General features: G+C 61.2%; 1 protein-coding gene across 1 annotated transcript in view; it reads left to right on the top strand.

The window, feature by feature from the left end:
- The window catches only part of ABLIM3 (actin binding LIM protein family member 3), a 44,321-nt gene extending 19,945 nt beyond the window's left edge, over window positions 1-24,376 (top strand). Inside the window, exons 2-23 of the mRNA XM_069028980.1 lie at window positions 7,248-7,388; window positions 9,558-9,741; window positions 9,876-9,988; window positions 11,910-12,036; window positions 12,140-12,233; window positions 14,068-14,155; window positions 14,679-14,737; window positions 14,968-15,039; window positions 15,410-15,565; window positions 16,400-16,429; window positions 16,938-17,067; window positions 17,845-17,943; window positions 19,249-19,299; window positions 20,480-20,614; window positions 20,856-20,920; window positions 21,232-21,379; window positions 22,054-22,083; window positions 22,473-22,531; window positions 23,003-23,063; window positions 23,260-23,267; window positions 23,792-23,872; window positions 24,224-24,376. Of these exons, the coding sequence (XP_068885081.1) occupies window positions 7,248-7,388; window positions 9,558-9,741; window positions 9,876-9,988; window positions 11,910-12,036; window positions 12,140-12,233; window positions 14,068-14,155; window positions 14,679-14,737; window positions 14,968-15,039; window positions 15,410-15,565; window positions 16,400-16,429; window positions 16,938-17,067; window positions 17,845-17,943; window positions 19,249-19,299; window positions 20,480-20,614; window positions 20,856-20,920; window positions 21,232-21,379; window positions 22,054-22,083; window positions 22,473-22,531; window positions 23,003-23,063; window positions 23,260-23,267; window positions 23,792-23,872; window positions 24,224-24,337 (2,045 nt within the window). The 3' untranslated portion in view covers window positions 24,338-24,376. The remainder of the gene's footprint in view (window positions 1-7,247; window positions 7,389-9,557; window positions 9,742-9,875; window positions 9,989-11,909; window positions 12,037-12,139; window positions 12,234-14,067; window positions 14,156-14,678; window positions 14,738-14,967; window positions 15,040-15,409; window positions 15,566-16,399; window positions 16,430-16,937; window positions 17,068-17,844; window positions 17,944-19,248; window positions 19,300-20,479; window positions 20,615-20,855; window positions 20,921-21,231; window positions 21,380-22,053; window positions 22,084-22,472; window positions 22,532-23,002; window positions 23,064-23,259; window positions 23,268-23,791; window positions 23,873-24,223) is intronic.
- Window positions 24,377-26,418: the final 2,042 nt, after the last annotated feature.

The raw sequence follows: 26,418 nt of genomic DNA, 5'->3' as shown, positions 1-26,418 counted from the left end.
GGCCTGGCGTGGGCAGACAGGCAGCAGCCTCCCTTGGGGGTCCCATTCCCTCCCAGTGTGGGGGGCTGTGGAGCCCAGAGCTGTGCTGGGAGGGGCTCCCGTGGTGTCTGCAGAGACACAACCGTGTGAGCACCAGGAGCCCTGGCTGCAGCTGCAGCTCCAGGAGATCCTGTTGCCATGACAAGCTGTAAGAGTGTTTTCCAGGAAAAAAAGATCCAGTTGGGGATGGGAGGGAAGGCTGCCAGTGTGGAGGGCACATGGATCCCACGGGAATTGTGCTCTGGTGTGGCTGCAAGCACGGATGTTCAACTGCACAGGTTGAACCTCTGACCTTCCAGGGTTACACCGCCAGGTGCTTCAGCCCCTTCCCGAGCTCTGTGCCCCCCAAATTCCCACACCTGGGGGTGCAGAGCCCTGCTCCTGTCCCCTCACCCTCCTCCAGCCCCCAGCAGCCATCCTGGCATGGTCCTGGCAGGAAAGGGAAGGTGTCAGTTCTCCCAAATAGCGACAGGACAAGAGGAAACGGCCTCAAGCTATGCCAGGGGAAGGTCAGGTTGGACATCAGGAGGAATTTCTGCATGGGAAGGGTGGTCAGGCACGGGAACTACCGAGGGAGGTGCTGGGAATGCTCCTTTGCCTGGGGAGTGTCATTGCAGCCCTGAGTGTGAGGATGGCACGCACAGCTGGTGCCCGTGGTGCTCCCTGGCGGCTGCCAGGATGGGAGTTCTCAGGATGCAGTGGAATTCTTGGGATACAGCGTGCTCCCTGGCTCTGCACAGCCCAGGGTGGAGCTGTCAGGCTGCGGGAGCACTGTTGTGCCTTTCTGTTGTCTGCACTCAGGTCATCAGGTCTGAAGAAGAGCAACTTTTCCCCCTTTTTGTTGGGAATCTGGGAAAATCACCGCAGCAGCAGCAGCCAGCGCTTCCAGCAAACCAGGCTGATCCCAGATCCCTCGCTCAGGACACCCCCGGGGTGCTGCTGGAATGGGGCTGGGGGTTCCTGCAGGGCAGGAGGTGAAACCTCTGCTGAGCCCCAGCGGGGTTTTTGGGTTTCCCTGGCACATTCCAGCCCTGCCTGTGTGGGAAGTAAACATCCTGCAGGCAGGCACGGGCAGCTGCCTGCGGCCAGGTCAGCATGGGAAGGCAGTCACGGCTTCCTCCACGCTCATTTGGAGAATAATTTCCACGGATGCAGCCAGAAACAAATTCTGCTGTGCAGGCAGGGCCCTGGCTGTTTGCTGCTCCAGCTTTTTGTTTGTTTTCCTTCCAGCCTCTTGATTCTTCCCCTTGTCTCCTTCCCTCTTTACCCTTCTCCTTTGTCTCCTCTGGGCGTTTTTGACCTCCCTCCTCTCTCTTTTTGCGGCGTGTCCCCATGTGACCCAGCTCCCACGCTGGCACGACGTCCTGCCATGCCCTCGTGATGCCTTGGCACCTATTTGGGCACCTGCCACACTCACAGCCCTGCCTCCCGCTCCCAGCTACAGGGTGTTCCCTCCCTCCTGTGATGCCAGCGCTGGCCCGGCACCCCCAGCCCCGTGCCCTCTCCCATGGTGGCATGTGCCACTCCAGCTCCCTGGTGCCATCCTTGCAGCACCCACAGCTTGTGCCCTGTGTCCCACCAAGGGAGTGCCAGCGGCGGGGGGCGAGGGGCCAGCGTGAAGCAGGTGGGAGCAATAATTGGTCCTGATCTAATTAGGGAAGCCTAGGGCTGGATTAGGAGCTGTGGCAGTGGAGGGTTTTTAGCTGTAAGCCACAGATGGCTTTGCCTGGGAGCCAGGAGAGGCTGGCATGGACTGGAGGGGGTTCATAATCCCACCTGGAATACTCTCCAAGCTGGCTGACATCTTTGGGAGCAGCCCAGTGCTGGCTCTGGGTGAGCTGGGTGGTCCCCGCTGCCCCCAGCCCACTGTCCCACACCGCAGTGCCTGTCCCAGCCCAGTCCTCGTGGATTCAGTGCAGACAGTGGGAGAAGCAGCCGGAGCTGCTCCAGGCTCAGCCTGTCCCACAGCAGATCCCTGCTACCCATCCTCAGCCCATCAGGAGCACTCAGCCCGCCCCAGCCTAAAAATGTAAATATTCAATAAAGAACCACGGGATGCTTCTGGATTTTATTGAGGGGAAGGATCAGGAGAGAAAATCTTCTGCCCAAGCGTAAATCTGGCATTTTCTCCTTGGTGGGAATGGCTTTTATCCGTGGCAGCTCCATGGGGAGCCGTGGGCTGAGCACTGAGATGGCCGTGCAGGGCTCAGATTCACCACCAGAGCCGAGCATCCCGACTGTTGGTCCCTTCCTTTATTTCAGGGATAATTTGGCTGATCCCTCACCTGGGTACCTCACCCAGCTCTGTGCTGCTGGCACCCCCACAGTGTCACCTCCTCAGCAGGGACCTGGCGTGGACTCGATGGTCTCAAAGGTCTTTTCCAGCCTCGTTAATTCTGATTCTGTGTCTGGAGCAGGCACATGCCCACACGCCGGGGTCACGGCAGCCCCACAGGACGCAGGCTGAGGCTGTCCCGTGCCTGCTGAAGGACCAGCACCATCTGGCTCCCAGCCCATCCTTCCCTTCCTTCCCAAGGCGTTTTTACGGCTGCAGCCAAGCCCCGGCCGCTGCAGGACAGCAGGCAGGAGCCTTTGGCCCCGCTGCTGATGAGAAACCCACATCCCGTGGCCCTGCAGTTCCCACCCTTCCTCCCCGGCCGCCCCTGGGACACAGCACAGCTCCTGCCTGGAGGGGAAATCCTCCCCCCTCGCCCTCAGCTCCCCTCTGGAGCCGGCCAGGTCACCCTGGATCCGTGCTGCAGCGGGAGGATTTGGGGTGCAGGCTCCTGGAGTGCCACCTCCTTGTCCCCATACCCCAGCAGAGGTTTCCTTTACCTCGCTCTCTGCCCCCAGCCCGGCACGCTGTGTCCCATCGCCGGTGCTTCACCCCGGCCTCTCCCTCAGCCTCCAGTGCTTCCAGCAAAATTCCTTCCTGGCCAGTCACTGCCGCCCCTCAGCCTTGACGCCTCCGGGGCTGCTGTGCTGGCAGGGCTGGGCTTCCTCTTCCTGAGCCTCCCCAGCCCTGCTCCCGACCCCCTCCTCACCCCAGAGCCGTGGAATCGGCCCTTCCCGGGGTCTGCCAGCCGTGCCCACCGGGAATGCCCGGTGGGAATGCCCAGCTTTCCTCACCCTCCCCGCTGCAGCTGCATCCCACCGCCAGCCCGTGCCACGCTGGTGCCACCACCCACAGCGGGGCTCTGAGAAGAGGATTTCCAGCCCCAGGGACCGCGCTGGGGGTGGGATGGGGAATTGCTCAGCGCCAGGGAGCAGTGGGAAGCTGCTGGAAGGAGTTCAGCCCCATGGAGGTGTGACAATTCCTGCCAGCATCATCTGCCCTGCTCCCCCAGCGTCCAGCTGACATCCAGCATTCCAGGGGCTGGATCCATCCCATGGTGACACCCACACCTCCTTACACATTCCAGGGCCTGGATCCATCCCATGGTGACACCCACACCTCCTTACACATTCCAGGGCCTGGATCTATCCCATGGTGACACCCACACCTCCTTACACATTCCAGGAGCTGGATCCATCCCATGCTGGCACCCCCTTGCTGCAGGTGCCAACTCTCAGTCCCTGCATCACTCCTGGCACCCACCAGCCTCAGCTTCCCACAGTGGCGCTGCCTCTCCTTATTAATTTCAGGGTGAATACTTTGCTTTTCCACGGTCCCTTTCACCTGTGGCTCTCCCAGCACTGTGCAAATATTAATTACTGGCAGTTAATTAAGCTCGGCATGCCCATCCTCCTGTGGAAATGCTGGGTCACAAACACGCTGGCAGCAGAGCTGGGTGGGAGCTCCCGGGTACCTGTGGATAATGATCCAAACCCCACCTGGAAAAGCTTCTCCCTGATAGACCTTCCTGGAGGGCCAATGGGCTGGGAGAGGGAAATAGGTGGGAAAAGAGCAGCACCTACTCTGGTCCCAGTAAGGAAGGAGTACTCTGGTCCCAGTAAGGAAGGAGGGGTGGATCTTTAAAGATGCCTCTGGGTGCCCCTGGAAAGCTGCTGCTGGGGTATATGGGGCTGTGGGATATGGGGCTGCCAGGGGGGAACCCAAGCTGCTGGTGGAGCTGTGCCCTGTTATTTGTGTTGGTGGTAAGCAGCAAACCCTCCAAGGCAGATGGAAATTATCCCGTTCTCCTTCCACTCGTGAAGGGCTCGAAGTGTTCCAGAGGTTCAGCATTTCCCCACCCTGGTGCAGGGCTGGACGCTGTGCAGGAAGAGCACAGGAAGACAAACAAGGTCGTTGACCCTCCTGAATCGAAGGAGGGGGATTGCCCAGGGGTGGGAATTGCAGATTGTTCATGGGAGCAGCCCTTGGGCACGGTCCCTGCGCCCTCCTGGGGGACTGAGCTCCTCTGCACAGCCCTGGGGCTTGTTGGGGGGCTGTCCCCCTCCCGGGTCGCCCACTGGCTGTGCACGGCCACCGCTGCCTGACCCCGGGGCTGCGCAGGGCAGCAATCCCTGACCGGAGGTGCCACCTTAATCCGGATCAGTGGGAAATCTGTCAAGTGCCCACGCAGCCCCGTGGCGCTTCCCTGCCTGGCTGTGCCCTCAGCCCGTCAAGAACCAGCCAGGACCCGGGTACAGCCCCACAGGAGCTGGCCCTGGGCAAGTTTTGCGCTGAGAGCGGAGCACAAACGCAGGAATTGTTGGCCCAGAGGAGCTCCGAGCAAAACAGGAGCAAAGTGGGGGCAGATTATGGCATTCCTTGGGCAGCTCCCACCCCCTCTCCACGCCTGCTGTATCCCAGCCTGCGAGGCCACTAATGCTACTTACATTATTAGTGGATTATTTGGGTGTAATGAGCTTTGCCCCGCTCAGCTGGCCCTGTGCTCGGGGCTGTGGGATGTGTAATACTTCCTGCACGGGGCCACGAGGCGGGCAGCTGCTGCCTGGAACACAGGCACACAATGCACCAATGTTCCCGGACAAAATTCCAGCCTGGGCTGGAGGTTAAGCACGAATCAGGGAGCTTTGGGCAGCGCTGAACAAAGCTGGAGGGTGAGGGTGCCCTGAGCCGGGTCCTGACCCGTCCCCACGGGCACAGCCAGCAGTGACTGGCTCAGATCCATCTCTGCCCGTGGTGGAGCACAGCTGAAAGCATCTTTTCCATCCTCAGCTCCTTTTCCTCTGCCTTCCTCCCATCAGACCAAGCAAGGGCTTGACGATGTGTTGCTATGGACACCAGGAAGTTTTCCCTGGAGACCAGCAGCCCGCACTAAGTGATGCCTGCATGTTCTGACATAGATTATTATTTTTGCCTTCCCCTTTTCTTCATCGTGAATGTTGAAGTGTGGATGAATTCCTGGCTTTCCCCCCTGCCTCTGTCCTGCTTTCCTCTCCCAGCTTTGTGCATTTCCATGGCTGTGTCTCAGGGCTTGGCTTCGGCTTCGTTCTGGGCCAGGGTGTGAGCAGTGGGTGCGTGGGAGGAACTTTCAGCTCTGTAACTCTTGCTCTGCTGGAGACCCCTGCGGGGAAGATCCCTGATTTATTCCAGCCTCAGGAAATCCTGTTGGTCCCCTCAGGCGGCTGCAGAGCTCCTGGGCACCCATTACCATCACAGGAGGTGCTGGATTGCTGTTCCCAGGGCTGGTGCCTCTTGGGTGGGGGTTCCCTGCTCCCTTCGTTGTGTTTGGGACCTCAGAGGGATTTAGGTCTAGACTAATTAGTCTCTGCTGGGCTGAGCTCCAGGCCCGACTCCCATTTTGCCACCGCTCTGCTGGCACTTGGCGTCCTTTAGTGTCTCAGGTACCTCTGAGAGCTCTTGGCTTGCAGGGAAGGGAAGTCCCAGCAGCTCTTGGAAGTCAAGGCCGGAGTCTGAGCTTTGCAGGAGGGCACTCAGAGCTTCCCTCGCAGCCCATTCCCAGCAGCTCCAGGGATGGAGGGTCAGCCCATTTCCCGGAGGGAAGCGGTGCTGTGTCTCTGGGCACTTGGCACAGGGAATGGGATTGCACTGTGACAGGGCCTCAATGTCATTTTGACTTCTCCTGCTTGGCTTTTGAAGGCAATAATGGGCTGTTTCTGTTCCCTGTCACTTGATCTGCCCCTGGGTGAGCGAGGAGCCCCTGCTGAGTGATCTCCTCTGTCCTGTGCCCCTTCTTCCCTGCTCTGGAGCGACTTCACAGGCTGGCTTTCAATCAGCTGCTTCTCTTGTTCCTGGGAATGCAGTTCAGCCCTGGGTCAGAAAAGCTCCTGCCTTTTGCTGCTCAAGTTGCCCAGATTGTGACTGCCTCTCAGAAATCTTACAGCAAATAAATCCCGTGCTGCTCGGCCCCTGCCTGCAGTGCTTGGCGTGGTGTCAGCCTGGCTGGAGCTCCTGCACAGCCCAGGCACTGCCAGGTGGGGCAGGGAGAGCAGGAGCTGCTCTGGGTGTTCTCCACGTGTTTGGGAATTGCCTTGAGACAGAAGGATCTGTATGGAGCAGGAGGATTTTACCCTGCTGATGCTGCTGGGCATCACCTGTGTGGTGTTCCCAGAGGGGAGAGGAGCAAAGGTGAATCCCAGCACTGCCTGCAGCAGGAGAATTTCAGCTCTTGCCCTGCCCTTCCCTGCAGCCCCCAGCTCCTTCCAGAACCTCCACGCGCCGCGGGGCCGCTCCGGAAGGAGCCGTGGGCCTCGGGATGCTGCTCCTGGCTGAGGAGGTGACAGTCCCACCAGGGCCAAGCACTCGACTGCTGTGATGTTTGAAAGCTCCTTGACAAATGACTTCTTCCCCCAGTTCCTAAGCAAACAAGGAGGAGCTCCGAAAACACAACAGTTCCTTCCCGTGCCGCTGCCAACTCAGAACTCCTTGGGCTGTCTCAGAGAGGGTCAGCAGCCACCAGGGCTGAGCAGAGCACTCTGGGCTGGTCCCTGCAGGGTCCTCCTGCACCTGCTATGGGGACAGGAGAGCATCTGGGGAGCTCTGGGATGATGCTGTGCCCTCGTTGTCCATGCAGGGACAGGGAGCAGTGCCCAGGTGCTGACACTGCAGAGAGCTTGGGACTGCAGACCAGGGAGCCTCTTTTGTGGGGCAGGGAAATCCCAAATCCAGACAGGGCTGGGCTCCCATCTCAGAGTCATTGGGTGCTGTCCTTTGCCCTCAGTGCTGGCCTGATGTCCCCTGGCCGTGCCACAGCTACCGGACTGAGCTCAGTGCAGTGGCACCCAAATCCTAACACACCCTTCCCCTCTCTCCCTCTGCCCTCCCTCCTTTCTGCCAGCAGTTCCCTATCAGCAAAACCCCTACACCCCTGGGAGCAGCTCCTCTGTCATCCAGTGCTACCGCTGTGGGGACACCTGCAAGGGCGAGGTCGTGCGTGTGCAGAGCAACCACTTCCACATCCGCTGCTTCACCTGCCAAGGTAGGATAAGGATGCCCAAAAAGCTGCTGCCAGCTTGTCCCACAGCCCTGGGTGCCAAGCAAAAGGCTGGAGACACACCTACCAGGCCCACTGAGGTGTGGTCACACACCTAAAGGGGGCATGTGGTGTGGCACAGGGCAGGCAGTGCCCCTGAGTGGTGCCAGAGCCACTGAAGGGGTGGCCAATGTCACCACCCTGGAGCCCATCTGTGTCTGGGGGAATCACCGTGTCCTTCAGCTGCTCCCAAAGCAGGAGGAGGAGGAGGAGGCACTGCCAGCCTGGCTGAGGTGGGGAGATGCCCAGAGCAGTTCCTGATGGAGCTGGGGCTGGGTGACACATCCCGGCCACCTGCCTGTGGGATGCAGCTGGGACTTGGTGGCCCCAGGGCTGGCAGGAGTGGAGCAGAGAGGTTGTTTGGGTCCTCCTGGAGCAGCAAAGGAGAGCTGCAGGGCTGTAAAGCTCGTGGTGCGTGGCTGCTGCTGCTGAAGGGCTCCTCAGCACCTTTATTGGAGCAGCTGCTCTCAACCAGTTTCTGCAGGCTGCAAAATCTCCCATTCCTGGGCTTTTTAAGGGCCTTTGGTCTCCCAAGCTCCCTGTGCTGAGCACAATCCCCACCCCCTTGGCCACACTGTGCTCCTCTCCAGGGAGCAGCGGGTTTGGCTGGAGGTGACGCTTCCCTGGGCTGTCCCCACCCTGCTGCAGCCCCGTCCCCCCGCGGTGTGGGCAGCCCCGGATTTTTGGGAAGGGGCAGTGTCTCGGGATGTCCTCAGGGCTGACCTGCACCTGCAGGGCCCCGTGCTGAGCATGCTGCCCTTTCCCAGCTCGATCCTGCAGGAGCTGAGCATGCAGACAAAGAGCTCTGCCAGCCGCCAGCTTCAAAGGGCCCGGGAGCCAGCAGGGAGAGCCTGGCAGCGCTCACTGCCCGATTTCCAAGTGAAAGGGAATAAATAATGAGAGGAAATCCTCCTGTCTCACCTTCCCTCAGAGCTCTCACCTCCTGCCACCTCTGGCTGGCTCCAGCCCCGCTGCCTGTCCCTGACGTGTCCCCGGGAGCTGGCACGGGAGTGAAGCCATGGGATGTGCTGTTCCCACAGCAAACAGGGCACAGAGCAGCCTCATTTTATCTTGTTTCTGCTTCCTGATGCTGTCCCCGAGCTGCTGGCCTGTCCCTCGTTGCTAACAGGATATTTGGGACACCCAAATTCCCCCTGCTGGGTACCCCCAGCTGCAGGGAGCAGCTCGGCCAAGGGATGCTCCACAGGACAGGAGCTGCATCTCTGCCCCCGTGGGCCCTGCAGCAGCGGGTCCAGCTGTCCCCTGTCACCCTGAGCTGGCCCACAGGTGCAGGGACAGGACAGAGGGGGCTGAAGGACAAAGCAGAGACCGAGGTGGGCTGTGCCAGCGGGTGCTCAGTCGCTCTGTGGTCCCCTCTCCATGCTGTCACCTTGCAGGACAGGGGATGGGCACCGTGCCCAGGCCCCAGGAGCACCCTGTGCCACTCCAGTGCCAGGCTCTGCTGCTCTCCAGATCTCTCTGTGGCTGGAGAAGCCGTAGGAGGGAGCTGATGCTGAGGCCGGGGCTGGCCATGTCTGCTTGGATTACTGCGATGGGCTGTGCACCACTCACACTTCCCACGGCAGGGCAGGAAGCGAGGCTGAGCTGGACACCTGTGGAAAAACAAGCAGACAGAGCTCCAAGCCCAAAATCCCGGGAGCCGTTCCCGTCAGGACACGGCTCCGTGTGCGGGGAGCTCACCAGAGGCAGCCGTGCCCCAGGGCAGGGACGAGACCTCTCCCCAGGCGTCCCTAGGGCACTCCCAGCTCTTTGCCAGCCCTGTCCTCAGCTTCCTGACACCACGGGAGTGCCAAGCGGAGGGGCTGAGCCCCAGCCAGGTGCGGCGGCTCCAGGAGGGGATGCCCAGGCCGTGCCAAGCCGTTTGTGCGCGGTGCGGCAGCGCTGCAGTGCAGGGGCTCTCTCCCGGCAATGGGATTCCCTGTGGGAGCGGCCCCATCCCACAGCCCAACACTGACATCTTGTGGTGCCGGGGGAGGCCCCAGAGCTCCGGTGGGAAGGGAAACCCTCGGAGATACCTGCAGGAAGCTGGAGAGGCGGCAGAGGTGGCTCAGGGACCCTGGACCTGCCGTGACGGGTCCGTGTCCTTTTCCCCAGTGTGTGGCTGCGACCTGGCCCAGTCGGGTTTCTTCTTTAAGAACCAGGAGTACATCTGCACCCACGACTACCAGCAGCTCTACGGGACCCGCTGTGACAGCTGTGGGGACTTCATCACTGGCGAGGTCATCTCTGCCCTGGGCAGGACCTACCACCCCAAGTGCTTTGTCTGCAGCACCTGCAGGTGAGTGGAGGTTGTCACCAAGGGTTTGTGACCCCCCTGGAGAAGCCCTTGCCCGGAGCCCCTGTGCTCCCTGCTGGCCCCAGGGAAGGAGGGAGATGAGCAGCTGACCCCTCCCCACCTCTTCTTGGCCGCAGGAAGCCGTTCCCCATCGGAGACAAGGTCACGTTCAGCGGGAAGGACTGCGTCTGCCAGAACTGCTCCCACTCCCTCCTCAGCACCAAGCCCATCAAGATCCACGGGCCCAGCCGTAAGTTGACTGCTGTCCTGGGATGGATGCTAAGAGAGGGACCACGAGCCCCTGGAGAGGGTGACAGGATGGGCTTTGGGGCCACTGTGCAGCCCTGCAGAGCCACGGGTGTCACAGAGGTGTGGGAGGAGGGACGGGGCAGTGCTGCGGCTCCACCCAGGATTGCAGCTCACTGCTGGTTTCGGAACTCCCCCGGCCTGTTTGTGACCTGGGCAGGGCCACCACCCTGGCAGGCGCTGTCTGAGCTCATGGGGATGTTCTGGAGCTGGGTTTGCTCAGAGCAGCAACCCCGGGAATACTCCTGGGACTGTCCCAGCGCTGGCGTTCCTTGGTGTGTCTGCAAGCACTGAAAGGCTTTTCATGCTCATCCCCTGGGGAACCCCTAGAACTCGGCTGGAGCGATGGGCAAGCTCTTTTGGGTGGCTTCGGCCTTGCTTTTTACCCCAGGTTGGGAGGACCTTCCCTTCCTGCCATGCTCAGCAAGCCCTGGAGGTCAGTGCCAAGACCAGAGCCAGGACTCAGTGTCACCCCTGGTCCTTGTCACCCATGGTCCTTGTCACCCAGTCACCACAGTGGCACTGCTGGCGACAGCACAGGTGCTGATGGGCCCCACTGCCAGCCCCTCAAGCTGCCTCCCTCCCCCCAGCCCTCGATGGAGGGGACGTGGCAGGGTTGGAATGAGCCCAGGGACAGGAATTCCTCCTCCATGGGCTCCCGGAGCTGCCCAGAGCCAGGCTCTGCCTCCCTCCCGCCTTCCCCTCCCTCGCCATCCCCTTCCCGGCCCTGGAGCGGGGTCACCCGAGGACACCATGCCTTATTCATGGCAGCTGCAGGCAGACGGAGCCTGCCCCTCCCGCACGTGTCCCTCGCCACCCCGGTGGCCCTGGCAGTGCCACCAGCAGGGTGGCAGGGGAGCTGTGCGGGCTGCTGGTGCATTCCATAGGGAAGGCATCTCTGGAAGGAGGATGCCGAGCCTCTCCCTGCAGCCCCAGCCCTGCAGGACCTGAAGGAGGGAACAGATCCTGCTTTTTTCCAGGGGTCAGAAATCTTCCCCCGTTGGTCCGGCAGGCAGGGATTTGGCACGGGGCAGCCTGGGAGGGGCCTGTCTGCTCCTGCTTCCCCCGTGGCAGGGAGGGGGTTAAGGAAAACCCCCCTCCAGGCAGACCTGCTGCCCAGGGGGAGGCGAGGACAAGGAGGAGCCAAGGTCAGGGGTCCGAGGCCCATGTGCTTCCTGCTCGCAGCCCTGATGGGAGCCAGGGGAAGCAGGGGAGGAAGGGAGGCCGGTAAATAGCGCAGCGGGGCCGGACGTGGCTGCCGGACAGCACAGCCCTTCCTCTGCCGGACACTTCCCACCCTTGGGGACCTGCCAGGGCAGCGTGGCCCCCTCAGCCCATCACAGAATCACAGAATGAACCAGGTTGGAGGAGACCTTTGAGATCATCAAGTCCAACCTATGACCCAACACCTCCTCATCAACTAAAGCACAGCACTGAGAGCCTGTCCAGGGTTTTTTTTAAACACATCCAGGGACGGTGACTCCACGGCCTCCCTGGGCAGACGATTCCAGTGCCCAATCACTCTTTCCATGAGGAATTTTTTCCTGATGTCCAACTGGCCCTGGCTCAAACTCATCACCCCGAGGGAGATCCCACTCTGTGCCAGCAGTACCTCAGAGGTCCCAGCTGTCCTCCTGGTTCCTGTGCTGGGGACAAGCAGAGGTGACAGATTTCCATAATGAAATGATCCCCACGAGGCTGCCTCAGGAGCAGGGTGTAAGAAAAATCCCTGGAAAAGTGATCCAGGACAGGGCAGGGTGTGAGAGGAGTGCCAGGTCACACAGCCGGGGTACCTCGGGGTGACGCAGCAGCTGGGGGTGTCCCTGCTGTGCTGCCGTGTCCCACATTCCCTCCTGTCCCCCCAGACTGCGCCGGCTGCAAGGAGGAGATCAAGCAGGGCCAGTCCCTGCTGGCCCTGGAGAAGCAGTGGCACGTCAGCTGCTTCAAGTGCCAAACGTGCGGCATCATCCTCACCGGCGAGTACATCAGCAAGTGAGTGCCACCGCCCCGCGACACTGCCGGGCCGGCCCCGCGGCTGGGGGGGCGGCCAGGGGCTCACCTGCCGCTCACCCCCCTCCTCTCCCTCTCTCCCAAGGGATGGCATCCCGTACTGCGAGTCCGACTACCACGCCCAGTTTGGCATCAAGTGCGAGACCTGTGACCGCTACATCAGCGGCCGTGTCCTGGAGGTGAGTCCCGGGGCTGAGCCGCCCCATCGCGGGCTCTGTGGCAGGGACATGCCCTGGGGAGCTGTGGGAGGTGCCACCCTCCATCTCTGGGGGCCGTGGCTCGTGCTGCAGCAGCTCTATCACAGCGTGACCACCTTCTCCAGAGGGTGGGAGAGGGGGGAAACACCACCAGACCTTGGATAGCAGAGCTCGGGAAACACCCACAGAGCCCTGGGGGTGCTGGGACACGTCTGGAGGTGTGGGGACATCAGCCCTAAGCAGCCGCTGCCATGCCCGGCTCTGCTGTCCCCAGCACGCTCACCCCAGCCCTCCCCTGAGCGCATCCCCGTGCCGGCAGCCTCCTGTTGCCTTGGAAACGCATCCCACACTGCTGCCCGCTGCCGAGCCGGGCTGAGGGGCTGCAGCACCCTCCCTGTGGGCAGCGGTGCCCGTGGAACACCCCTTGGCAGGGCAGAAACCAGAGCAGAGGGTCCCCTTCGCTGGGAGAGGCTTTGGTGGGCAGGAGGAGCTGCTGTGGAAGAGCCCTGGAGGGATGCAGGGACTCCCCAGGGATCCCACCATGGATGCAGGTGGCTGTGGGACACGTTGTGCACAACCGTGGGGCAGGTCCCTTCCCTCACTGCTCCACCAGCCTTGTACAAGCTGGAATAATAACCAAAATGAAAGGAGCAAGGTTTGTGCATGGTTTGGAGGAGTTCTGGGTGTTCAGATGGTGGGTGGCTTTTGGAGAAGGTGTGTGGTGAAATGGAAGTTGGGAATGGGCTGGGCCATTCCCAGGGAGCAGCCAGCCTCCCTCCACATGGAATGGTTTGGTTTGGCACAGGGCTGTCCCCTCCCTGCACTGCAAGGAAAGGAAGAGGGGTCCAAACTCTCCAAACTCATCCTCCTGCCTGTCCTAAAACCTTCCACTCATTTTTGGCATAAACTGGGGGGACTGGCTGCCATCTGCACCCCAGAACACTGAATTCCAGGTTGATTTTATGGGCAGCCCACGGGCAGGTTCTCAGTTGGAGCAAAATCCCCTCTTTTTTCAGCCCCCTCTACCACAACCCTCTCCTTTAAAAGCAAAAGCCTCGTCTTCCCTCTGCCACCTTCAATTATTCTCCCTCTTCTTTTGGTTTGTTATGGGTGTAAAAAGTTCTTTCGGGTTGAGCTGTGACAGCCCAGATTCCTCCTGCCCTGAGCTGGCTCCCAGCTCCCAGCCCAGCAGAGAGCCCATAATTGAAATGCTGACAGACACTTTGAGGGGAGCAAGCTCCCAATTTCAGCTGTTAGCCCTGTCAAAAGAGCCAGAGAAGCAGCCCAGCTTCCTCTCAGCTGGGGAAGAGCCTGTTCCTAGCACTGAAATTGGAGCAGAAGAGGAGAAAAGTTCCTTTAGGGTCAGGAACTGGCAGTGATAGACAGGGAGGTCTTTGGGGTCCCTTTGCTGCTCCCCTGCTGTGACATCGGGGGCCAAATTTGCTGTTTCTGCTCAAATCTGTAGAGAAGGAGCTGATGCAAAGCACAGCTGCAGAGGGCCTTGGCCATTCCCAGAGTGTCAGGGTTGCAGGGACACTGTCCCTGGGGGTTTGGGACCTCCTGGCTCTGCTTGGTGTTGAACATTCCAAGGAGAGCTGAAGGCTCCTGGTCTGACTCGTAGCCCAGCAGGTTGAAAACGGGGATGAAGCCATGTCTGGTTTTCTCCATGGGATGTGGAGGTCTCCAAGGCCGCCCCAGACAGTTTGTTCACCGTGTCACTGTCTGCAGCAGCGAGGGCTGGCAGGGTCACCCAGGGACAGGGGCAGGTCACCGTGTCCTGCCGTGCTCAGGGGCTGCTCTCTGCTCGCCCGCGCAGGCAGGAGGGAAGCACTACCACCCCACCTGTGCCAGATGTGTGCGCTGCCACCAGATGTTCACAGAGGGAGAGGAGATGTACCTGACAGGTAGGGCTGTGACAGGGTGGCTGTGTGGGGGGGGTCCTGCTGGGGGGAGTGGGGGGTTTGGGTCCTTATGGCACTTGGAGGGGTCTCTTTGTGCAGCAGTGCTGGATCCCCCTCTCCACTGCTCCCCAGACCCTGTGCTCTTCCAAAGCCCTGCAAAAATCACTTCTCTCCATGAAATCTTCCCTGCCACTGAGCTCCTGCTCCTCCTTTTTGTCTCTCTGCACACCTGGGCACAGCCCAATTTCTGCTCATTCCAGCCCAAAGGATGGAGGTGCTGGGATGCCCGATTTAACCAGCAGGAACTGGTTGGGTCACCCAAAATCCACCCAGCTGAGGTTTGGCCACTGCCCTCAGTGCTCCAGAGCTGTTCCATTCCTCATCGTGGACACGCAGTCCCCACTGCCCTGCACGTTCCCGTGGCACTGCTGCAGGTGGCAGGGACGTGGCAGGGGGACCCGGCTGACCCCTGGCAGGGGGGTGACCGTGTGTGGGGCTGAAACACTGTCCCTTTGCTGCCTTGCAGGCTCTGAAGTGTGGCACCCCATCTGCAAGCAGGCAGCCAGAGCAGAGAAGAAGCTGAAGGTAGGCAGCAGGGTGAGGGGCATCCCGAGAGGTGGCACGTCCCAGGTGACACTGTCCCCGGGTCCCTGCTGGGAGTGAACGGCCCAGACCTGGAGTGGCTGCCCAGAGGATGATGGGTGGCCATGGCTGAGGCTGTGAAAGTGAAATTCAGCTCCCAAACCAGCACTTTGCCTGCTCAGGGGTCCCTCCTTGCCATGCACTCACCTGCCCTCACCTCTCTGCCTCCACAGCACAGAAGGACGTCGGAAACCTCCATCTCCCCCCCTGGCTCCAGCATCGGCTCCCCAAACCGTGTCATCTGCGTAAGTCCAGCCCTGCCCCTCACCCAGGGCCCCAGGGATGGGAACAGCAACTTCCCGTGCTGCTCTTCAGTGGGACAAGCCCAGGATTTGGGGACAGCACGGACAAACCCCCTTGTCCCAGCAGCACGCTGGGCCACCACTGCCGTGGCACAGCTCAGGAGTGCTCAGAGGGGCACAGTCCTGCCCTCCCAGCTCCTCTGCCCTCCCCACTGCTGCCTCTCAGGCCTCTCCTCTTACCTGTCCCTGCTGCTGGGGTGACAGCGGGCTCTGTCTGCCCTGTGCTGGCTCCACACTGCGTGCTCCAGCCTCCCTTCCCTTCTCTCCTCCTCTTCCTTTCCGCCTCTCTGTCTCCGTCTCTTCCTCTCCCTAGGCTAAAGTGGATAATGAGATCCTTAATTACAAAGACCTGGCAGCTCTTCCCAAGATTAAAGCCATCTATGAAGTGCAGCGTCCTGACCTCATTTCCTACGAGCCCTATCACAGATACACGTCGGATGAGACGCTGGAGAGATATAGCTATGGGGAGGTACCGAGTGTCCAGAAACCCCGTGCTGGGATGCGCAGGAACGGGCCCCAGTTTGGGGGAGAACAGTGTGGGGCTTTGCTCATCCCAGTGGGAATAGTGCAGGGAGGCAGGAATGAGGCAGGACCTCTCCCAGAGGCTTGGGAGGGTCTGGGGTGGAGGCGAGGTGATGCTGCTGCTGTAGAGTCAGAAAGAAACCAGTGACCTCAGGACATGTGCAGGGACAGACAGCGCTGTGTGATGGACAGGGAATTCACCCATCACCTCTGGAGCAGCTCTGGAGCAGCTCTGGAGCAGGGCTGCCCTGTTGGGTGCTGGCCGGGAAAGGGCTTGGGCAGTGCATTTCTGGAAGTGTGATGAGGAGATGCTCCGGCAACACACAGCACAGGACTGTCCTGCCTGCCCAGCTGGGGCTGCCGGGTGAGTTCAGGGAGCCCATGGAAGAAGAAGGTCTGAGCAGCTCACAGAGATGGTCCTGCAAGAGCACTTGGCAGTAGCATCTCTTACATCCCCACCCCAAGGTTTTGGCACGAGCCTGGAGTCCTGCAGCCCACCCAGGAGCGTGGCCATGGCCCTCTGTGCCCTCCCCCCTCCACAGAGGTCTCTGAGAGGTGGCAGCTGCTGATTCCCCTGCCAGTTCCTCTCCTGGCCAGGAGCTCCTGCCCAGCATCCTGCCCCAGTCCAGCTCCAGCTGTAGCCCCAGTCCCCCTCACTGCCTGGTGACGTGGGGAAAACGAGCTGCTGTGGGACCCCAGTCTGTCACTGCTCCTCTTAACCATGTGCTGTCTCTCTCTCTCTCTCTCTTTTCCTCCTCACTTTGCCTCCTGCTGCCTCCAGTCCCTGGGGACCCTCTCCCCATACTCACAGGTAATGCCTCTGTGGGCACTGGGGGTCTGTCACCTGCTGCTGCCACACGATGTCCCTGTGCCCAGGGGCTCTGCTGATCATCCCCCTGAGCTGTGGCTGCCCCAGGGTGTGGGGTGACAGGGAGGACACTATCCAGGAGGATCCTGTCCTTCAGGCCCCAAAGAGAGCAGGGTGCAAGTCCTCCCTCCCAGAATGGCCCCAGGGTGCAGCTTCTGCCCCGTGGAGGGAGACACCCATAATTGGGAACAAGCACAGGGAAAGGGACAATCTCCAGGCAAAAAACCTCTGGCTGGACACTGTCACCTGGTGCCAAACCCTGGGATTTGCTGCCTGTGCCTTGGCAGGGGGGAGGCAGAGCAGGCTGGGGACCCCTCCAGCCTCAGAGGACACAGAGTGTCCCACACAGAGCACAGACCTTCCCAGGCTGCCCCAGGCATGAGACCCCCATCCGTGGGACACCTCCTGCCCCAGTCTAACCCCAGTCTCTCCACACCTTCCCCACCCCCAGGACATCTTCGAGAGCTTTGACACGCGGCAGAGACGAGCCTCCAGCCCCGGCTACATCGACTCCCCCACCTACAGCCGCCAGGGCATGTCCCCCACCATCCCCAGGTCCCCCCACCATTTCTATCGCTCAGGTGAGGATTTCAGCTGCAACCCCAGGCTGAGCTGAGCTCACAGCACCAAGCGGAGCGAGGATCACAAAAATGTCCCTGGGATTTCTGTGGTTTCTCCTCTGGAAAGGAGGCCTGGGGTGGCCCATGGTGGGAGCAGTGCCCAGCTCGGCACAGCCTCTGGTTCTCCAAACTCTTGCGAGCGGCAAGGAGAGGCCGAGAGGAATTTGCAGCTCAGGCATGAGCTGAGGCTCATGGAGGATGGGGTGGCAGGCAGGTGATCTCCGGCTCTGGTGAAGACCCTTCAGCTGCGTTGGTGGCTCTGGGAGGGGTGTGCAGGCAGCGCTTGTGCCCGGGCAGGTCCTTGCACACGCAGACGTGCATGCACGCACACCCCAGAGCATGGCAGGCGAGCAGAGTGTGCCTGGGCCGTGTCTCCTGTCCTCTGGAGCTGTGCAGGAAGGACTGGAACACTCTGAGGTCGCTGCGAGTCCCGCTGCACCTCAAGGGCTCCTCGCCGTCAGCCTCCGCAGCACGCTCGGCTTTCCTGGCAGCGCTGGGGCAGCGCTGCCCCGGGCCGGCCCCGCACTGGGGTTTCCTCTGCATCCCGTCCGCCTCCGGAGATGCGGGAAATCTCCCCCGCTCCATCACTGCCACTCCCGGACCGCACGTCCCCGTCACACCCCCCCTGACACGGGCCGCCCCCGCTGTTCTAACACCGCTGCATTTAACACCCATTTTCTTCTGCCTCTTGTTCTCTCTCTCGGTCACTCACGGCTGCTTCTGCTCGGCCCCGCGTAGGCACCGAGAGCGGGCGCAGCTCCCCCTACTATAGCCAGTTAGATGTGAGGTCCTCCACTCCAACCTCATACCAAGCGCCCAAGCATTTCCACATCCCAGGTAGGCTCCGGAGCGCCCCGCTGCCGGGGGAGCGCCGTGTCCGTGGCATGCCCGCATGTGCCGTCCCCGCTGTGTCGCATGCGTAGCTCCGCCGCCTGCCTAGAGCCAGCTGGCAGCAGGATCTACCCCCGGTAGAGGCCATCCATAAACAGGACCTACGGCTTGAACCCTCCTCCTTCTCCCCCCGTCACCACCCGGAGGTCCCAGAGCCGCCCGGAGTCTGCTTGATCCTTGCGACATCCCTCTTCTTCCTCCTCCCTGCCCTCCCTCCACTCCCCACACGAAGATGAGTCCCCTGGTGAGAGCCTGTGCCCTCCCCTGCCTTCCCCCCAGGATCACCAGCCGGAGCGTGCGTGCCAGAGGCGTTTCCACACCCATCCGCTACAGATGACTATTTTATACTCCCCCTAGGGCCCGCCGCTCCCTCCCCCCAGAGTCTTCTTCTGGGCTTGCCAGATGCCTGCTCCCCTTCTGCAGGGATTGCAGGGGGCCACCAGGTAAGGGCCACCACCCACTCCCGGCCACGCAGAGCCCACGGGGACGGGGACGGAGCGGGCAGCAAGGGAGAGTGGGTTGGGAAGCAGGCAGAGCTGCCCATCACCCCTCAGCGGGGTCAGAACCCCGCACCGTCCACTCAGCTGTTGGCATCCCCCCCTGCCCCAAAAGCGGCACACCCTCCCTGACGCATCTCTGATGCCCTGGGACAGCACCGTGAGGACACCCAGAGGCTCCCCCCGCTCCCTTCCCATCCCTGCCAGGGTCCGGCCCCGCTGCCCTGCCCTGCCCTGCCCTGCCCTGCCCTGCCCTGCCCTGCCCTGCCCTGCCCTGCCCTGCCCTGCCCTGGTGGTTTATGGATGGCCCCGTCCCTGCTCCGCCTGCTCCAGGCTCCAGCTCGCTTTCCCTCCCGACTCGCTCTTTTCTCTCTCTGCTGCGGAAAGAGGCTTTGGCTGATGTTGGCTCGCCCCAGGTAGCTCGCAGGCGGTTCTTGCAGGTGCTGGCACCCCGAGAACCCGCCGCGGGTGCCTCGCTGCCGGCTGGCAGGCTGTGCCCGCCGCCCCGGTGCATGCTGTCGCTGGGTGCTCACTGCATGTCCTGTCACCGTGGGCAGCCGGGGCCGTGCTCCTGTGCCCGTGCCGCCGGCCCGGAGCCCTCCCGGGGCACTCGCGGGCCCGGAGGCGGTTGTGTGATGGAAATGTGGCGTGGGGGTGGTGGCTCCTGCAGGACCCGTGTCCTGTGCGCTCCCAGCACGCCCACACTGACCTCCCCTTCCCCCTTCTTCCCTTTCTCTCTCTCTTCTCCCACCAGCTGCTGGCGAGAGTAACATCTACAGGAAGCCCCCCATCTACAAGCGCCACGGTACGGTCTGGCTGCTGTGTCCCTGTCCCCGTGTCACCCCGGGAGGGGACCGGCGTGTTCAGGGGCTGGGTGGGAGGTGGGGCAGGCGCCAAGGTGGGACAGATGGACTGGGGGACAGATGTGGCTTTGGACCACGTCCCTCTTGTGTGGGATGATGCAAAGGCTGGTAGTGACACCGGGGGTAGCTGGAGGAGGGGGAGCAGGGTGATGGTGGGGTGGCAGAGGGGACAAGGGAGTCAGAGCAGCCTCAGGAAAGGGATGAAAAAGGCAACTGGCAGTTTCACATGCAGCCCCGGAGAAAAATCACAGCCCATGCTGGGTGGCTGTTCCAGGGTGAAACGGGGATGCTGCAGGATGGGGAGGGTGTTTGGTGGCTCTCGGTGTTTGGTGACTCTCAGCGGGGCTGGCTTGCACTGTCCCCGCTTGCTTCTGCTCACGGAGGGACAGCAGCTCCCCCTGAGCAGTAACTGTGTCTCCTCTCTCTCCCCGGGCTCTCCCTTCCCTCCTGCCCCATTCCCACTGCCCGCTGCTGCCTGCTCCTGCTGCTGTAAGTACCTGCTGGGTCCCCCGCGCCTGCCGGAGGTGGTGGGGTGGCTCTGCCACCTCCTGTCCCTGGTGCTCCTTTCCCTGTGACTCTCCTGGTGCAGCAGAACTCCCCCCTGGGTTCCCCCCTGTGCTGCTGAGGCTCTGCCCCCAGCCTGAGCACTCTGTGTGTCCCTGCCATGAGGACCAAGCCCTGCCAGAGCCCCTCTGCTCCCCGCCCTGCTGCCACCTTCCCCTGGCAGAACCCAGAGAGGCCTGTCCCTGCTGGGTCTGAACCTTCCTCCATCCCCTCTCTCACCTCCTGGTGACGGGACAGCACAGGGAGCTGGTGGCACTGGTGGGACAGGGATGAGCACGGTGCAGGAGCCAGCACTTGTGGTGCCGTGGGCTCTCAGCCGTTTGGGTCCCTTCCCAGCCACATCAGTGACAGCCCCTGCTTGTCGCTGTTCCCACCGCCTGCCTCAGCAGCCTTGTCTCAAGGAGGTGTCAGCAGCTGGAAGGCTGATTATTCCCAGCTCTGCTCTGTGCTGTCCTGGACACGAATCCCTGGCAGTCACTGGGGAGGGAAGAGGATTTGCCTTCATTTGGGGGGGATCCCTGCAGATCCTCACCTTGGCTCTGCCTGCTCCTTTTGCAGACAACCCCTCCGCAGCCACGAAAAGCAAAACCAGCGAGGACATCGCGCAGTCATCCAAGTACAGCCCTGCCTACTCCCCGGACCCCTACTACCACTCCGAGTCGGAGTACTGGTCCTTCCAAAGCTCACCCAAAGGTAACAAATGCTCCCGGGGCTGGGAGAACGGGAAACACATTCCTGCCTCCAAATTATCTGGGAGGGAGCCCCGCTCTGAGTTGGGTCTGGACACAAAAGTGGGGTTGGGCTGAGATACCTGCCAAGGTGACCCCAAAACACGAGTCTCTGGGATTCAATGTGCCCATGCAGTTGGGCACTGTCTCCTCCCTGCCTGTCCCCGCTTCTGTCCCCATCTGACCCCTCACGTGTCTCCTTGCAGCTCCCCGGGCCCGGAGGTTCTCATCAGGTGGTGAGGAGGATGGGTACGACCGGGGCATGCATAAGGTGAGTGCCAGCCCTGCTGGGCACAGAGCCAGCACCAAACTGTTCCCAGTTGGCTCTGGGGAGGAGGCTCAGCCCAGCTCTGCCACCCGAGAAGGTGCCACCACCATCCCTGCTGCCCTCGGCCATCTGTCCCCTCCTGGCCACCCCCGGCATGGGCTCTGCAGGAGGGGGAGAGCATCCCCTTGCCGAGGCACCCTCACCCTCAGGAGATGCCAGGCCCATGCCAGGGGATGCTGTGCCCATCCGTGATGTGCCAGAGAGGGCTGGGCAGGGAAAGGAAGAGTGCAAGGTGGCTTTTCCCCTCCTGCCAGATCCAGAGTGGCATCGGGAGGCTGATCCTGAGGGAGGAGATGAAGGCTCGCTCCAACTCCTACGCAGACCCCTGGACACCCCCTCGCAGCTCGGCCAGCAGCAGAGAGGCCCTGCACACCGCGGGCTACGAGGGCTCCCTCAACGGCTGTAAGGCTGTCCCTGTCCGTCCCTCTGTCCCACCCCACACAGCCACAGCCCCTCGGGAATTTTATGGGGTGGAGAGGGAAGATCGGGACAAGGGAAGGGGTGGTGAGAGGTGCTGGGCATGGAGCTGGGCTCAGGAGGGTCTTTTCCTCTCTGGAGGGCTCCATCCATTCCCTGTGCCCCAGCTGGGATGGGGCATTGCCCGGTGGGTGTCTGGGCAGCCTGGAAGCGCCGTATGGAATGGCTGAAGGATCCCTTGGGAATGTGGCAGCACAGCCACACCGGGGTTGCTGTGACCTGTTTTAGGACCTCCTGGCACCCCAGACCTGCTGAGCGGCCCCAGGGCTGCCTCACTGGCATTGCTCTTGTCACAGAGCCCCCAGGGCACCCAGCCCTGTCCTTGGGGCCAGGGGGGGGCTGGGGGGCACTCCAGAGCCTGGCAGCACAGATGGCCCTGTCCATTCCATGCTCTCCTTCCTCATGGCACATCTGCCCTCACCGAGCTGTTTGGGGATGCTCAGGGAGCCCCTCTGAGGGCTGAGGGCTGGGAATGGGCAGTTCTGAGGACTGAGGGCTCCTGGGAGCCCCAAGGAGGATCTGTGGGGCTGGGAATGGGCAGTTCTGCATAGCATGGGGTGCTTGGCCCTCCCTGACAGCCGGCTCTGCTCTCCTTGCAGCTCCCCGAACCCACTACCTGGCCGACAGCGGTGAGTGCGTGAGCTGAGCCCTCCCCGAGCTGGGGGAGGTGCTGGGACCAGGGAAGGGAGAAGGGAAACGAAGAAGGAGCCGTTGAAAGCCTGGGATAGGATAGGATAGAGCTGAACCAGGGCAGAGAGGATGAGTCGGGGAAACTGAGAGAGGAGAATGCATTGCTCTGAAGGGTGAGGTGGGAGGGCTGCGGCAGGAAAGGGATTTTGGGGAGAGGAATATCAGCACGGGAGGAAGCCAGGCTGGAAATGAGCCAGAGCTGGAAGGAGACAGAGCTGGGTGACTGGAGCTGGGAGCACAGAGGTTGAGAGTGGCCCAGTGGGGGCTGTCCCGGGGGTGAGGCTCATTCCTGCTTCTTCCCTGATGCCCCTTGGTGGCTTCTTTGCAGATCCCCTCATTTCTAAGTCGGCCTCCCTCCCTGCCTACAGGAGGAATGGGCTGCACAGGGTGAGTGCCTTCTGCTGCTCCCAGGCATTCCTCATTCTCCCAGGCATTCCTCATTCTCCCAGGCTCCTCCATGTCCCCAGTGCTCTCTTTCCATGACTGGGATGTCCTCCCCCTTCTCTGCATCCCTGCTGTCACCGTTGTGCCAGTCCAAAATGACCCTTATTGGGGTCCAAAGTGCCCTGTCCAGGCAGTGCCTGCCCTGAAACTCCCACAGGGCGATTTTCAGAGGGGTGCTGGTGTTGCTTTCCAGCAGAAGAGCTTTGCTTTATATCCTGGGCTCGGGATTGCTTGGGATCAGGAGTTCTGCTCCTGCCTCCGTGTGACCTGGGCTTGCCACTTCACCTCCTCGTGTCTCAGTTTCCCTGCTGGTGCGTGGGGACCTTGGTGTCCTCCCCTGGGGACCCAGGAGGTGCCGCTCAGTGTCTGGAGGAGCCTCCCCCTCACTCCTCCCTCTCTCCATCCCTCCCGCAGCCTCCCAGCACGGAGCTTTTCCACTACGACAGCACCAATGCCGTCAACTGGGGGATGCGAGGTAAGGGGGGGCTGGGGACCCTGCAGGCATCCCGGGGGCGATGCTGTGGGGCTGCCAACCTCCCGCAGGCAGCTCTGGAAAGGGGGGCTGGAGGGAGAATGGGGGGGATCCGGGCGGGGTCTCCACAGCCTGTGGGGGAGGGTGGTGACAGCAGAGGGGACAGTGTGGCTCACGTCTTGCTTCTCTCTCTCCCCAGAGTACAAGGTAAGACCCTTCTGCTGCAAGGAGTGGCCTCCAGCCAGAGGTGGGAGTCCCAGGGATGTGTCCTTGTGTCCCCAGGCTCCTCAGGGGGAAGCTTTGCCCTCTGCCTGCAGGCCCTGCACTCATCCCCTTCCATCCTTCACCTGACATCCTCCTCCTCCTGGGACTGTGGGGGTCAGAGCAGAGTCCCCTCCGCTCCTGCCAGGTCCCAAGTGCTTGGCTGAGCAGGATTGTCCCCCAAGTGAGGAACAGAGCAGGGGGGTTGTGCTGGTGCTTTGCTGCTCACGCTCGTGCCTGGGTCGTTCCTGGTGTCGCAGAGTGAGCAGGTTGTTCCAGAGCCACCACGGAGATTCAGGGTGGATCAGAGTCACCCTGAGAGCAATTCCCACCTCTCTGTGTCCCACCCAAGCCCTGGAGTCAGCTGTGCCACCCAAACCCTGTTAAATACAGCAGGAGGCTTTGCCCTCGTCCCCAAGTGTGCCCCAGGTGTCTCGTGGCTGCCCCATGGTCTCCCTGTCCCCATGCAGATTTACCCCTATGAGCTGCTCCTGGTGAAGACAAGGGGGAGGAACCAGCTGCCCAAAGATGTGGACAGGACTCGGTTAGAGGTGAGAAGAGCTTTTTCCACTGGGGACAATCTCCTCAGGGCACAGAGGGACCTGATCCTGCAGGGTGGCCTGGCAGGCAGTTTGTGGGGCTTGTGGCCGTGTGAGGAGCATCTCCACGTCTGCCCAGGAGCACACGAGTGTCAGGGCACTGTCACAGTGCTCCTGCTGCTCCCCTGGCCGGGCAGAGCTGTCCCCTGTGCCACTGGCAGGGGCAGGAGGGAGGCAGGTCCCGAGGGAGCAGTGCTGGGGCTTGTGTCACCCCACTGTCCCAGCAGGCAGGGGATGCCCTCAGACCCCCAGCTTGGCCCTGGAAGGTGCCCAGCTCTGGCCCAGCCTCCCATCTCTCCTCAGAGGCACCTGTCCCAGGAGGAATTCTACCAGATCTTCGGGATGACCATGGCCGAGTTCGACCGCCTGGCGCTGTGGAAGAGGAACGAGCTGAAGAAGCAGGCCCGGCTGTTTTAAACGCAGTGCACTATAAATATATACATACCTATAAATATATACATAGAGAGATCTCTATATGGCAGCAGCTCTGTATGATTCTCGGGGCTGTACGGGGCACAGGGGCCCTCTCTGCACCCCTGAGAGTGAATTGGAGTCTCACAGATCGTTGGATGCTCTGTGTTTCCTTTCCTTCTCCTGATTGCTGTATCGATCCCTGGGTTCTCCCCAGACTTGGTGTCTGTCACTGCTGCCCCACAGGGACACGAGGGCAGGGGGAGGATTTTCCTGCTGCAGCCACGGTGCCTGGGGGTGGCAGAGAGCAGGGTTTGGGATGGGAGGTGGGATAGGGGTGTCCCATCACCTTCTGCTCAGCTGGGCTGTGGCTTAGGGGTGGAAAAGGCACTGGGCACAATGGCAGGAAAGCGGGATCTCGCTGCAGGCTCCTTAAATCCCTCCCTGCCTTTACATGGCCAGGACTGGGGGCACTTCAGGATCCAAAATGCAGAGCTTGGGGTGGGGGACAGAAGTGGTGGGGACCCCAGGGGGCCAAGGTGAGAGCCTGAGCCCCAATCTCTCCTGGCCTGGTGACTTTCCCTGCAAACCCTGGGTTGCTCCAGAGCCAGTTTATCCTCCCAGGGTGCTGGAACAGCCACTTTCCATCCGCAAACCCAGCCCTTCTTAAACGGAATGGCCAAAGGCACGTCCTGCCTTGGGCAGTTTCTTGCTGCTCTTCAGGTTTGTCCAGGGCTGAGTATTCCAGGATATTCCAGCTGGGAGCTGGGGGAGGGCCAGAGGAGAGGAGTGGGAGATGCAGGTCCCACTACCTGCTGGACCTCTCCTGGCTTTTCCTGAATTCCCCATCGCAGCTGCCTGAGTGCCCAATGAATCCCTCTGGGAATGAAGGAAATTCCCTCCCCTGCAAACTCTATATTTGTATCCCAAACTCTATGGGATAACTTCTTTTTTTGCTTATTTTTATTTTCATAAAACGAATAATGTCGCTTCCACACAAACATCTTCCCTGGTGTCCGTGGTGCTCTGCTTTCCTATTTGCTCATCCAGCAGGATTTTCAGGCATACAGCAGGATTGAGCAGTCCCAAAAACAGGCCAGGGAGCTGTGGGGTACCAGCAGGAGCTGAGGGGACAGCGAGGGATTTACCTTCACCGTGCCATGGGCCACGTTCTGGTCCCCTCTGGAATCCTCCTGTCCTGGTGTCCCCCATGGGGAGTGGATTCAATGCCCTCCCTGCCATCCAAATCTGCCCCAAATCCATCAGCAGGTTCCCCATGCAGGGGTTTGCCGGGGTGCAGAGGGCTCAGGGCAGGAGTTTTCCCATCAGCAGCAACTCCAGCCCTGGGAGCTTTATGCCAGCAAGGAAAGGGCTGGGGGCTGAGGTGGGCATGGCAGCATTGCCCCAGGAATTGCTCTTGTGTGCTTTAGTGCAGCAGTAAATGAGCCGGGTTTATTTATAATTATTTTCCTCATGTAAACCAGGCCTCCCTAAATCAAACTCAACTGTTGGTGGCTGTAGGATTCTTCCCTCTCCAGCAGCAGTTCCAGTGATGAAGCCTGCGGGATGTTATTAATAACAATAATTAACACAACAGCAGGATCTTCTCATTTCCAAAGCATTTTATGGACAGTAACTCTTCTCCACAAGGGCCTGCATGGCAAAGGTGGGGAAACTGAGGCAGGGCTTGGTTTTATCCCTCAGAGCCAGGGCAGCCTCTCCATCCCCTGCCATTCTGGGGCAGCAGACACTGTGAGGGTCCCTGCTGGTGTCCCAGCACCAGGGAGAGACACCCCAGGAGTCACCACTTGTCCTGGAAGCTGTCCCAAAGCCCCAGAGCAGCCGGAGCCTGGCAGTGCTGGCAGCCCTGGACTGAGATTCCTGCCCTAATCACAGCCCCGAAGGTGATGCCAAATTATGGAAGAAAAGTGGAGCTCAATCCAGAATGGAGAGACCATCAAACACCATCCAGGCAGGAGCTGGTTCCCACCTGGGCATGGGGGGGATGAAAGGGGCCAAGTGGTCCTGGGCTGAAATTGCCCCAAAAGGAGAATTTCTCCAGACCCGTTGCTAATTCACATCTTATA

Source organism: Aphelocoma coerulescens, chromosome 13 (genome assembly GCF_041296385.1).
Source record: "Aphelocoma coerulescens isolate FSJ_1873_10779 chromosome 13, UR_Acoe_1.0, whole genome shotgun sequence".
In the NCBI taxonomy this organism is placed as follows: Eukaryota; Metazoa; Chordata; class Aves; order Passeriformes; family Corvidae; genus Aphelocoma; species Aphelocoma coerulescens.
This window is presented reverse-complemented; position numbering and strand designations above follow the sequence as displayed.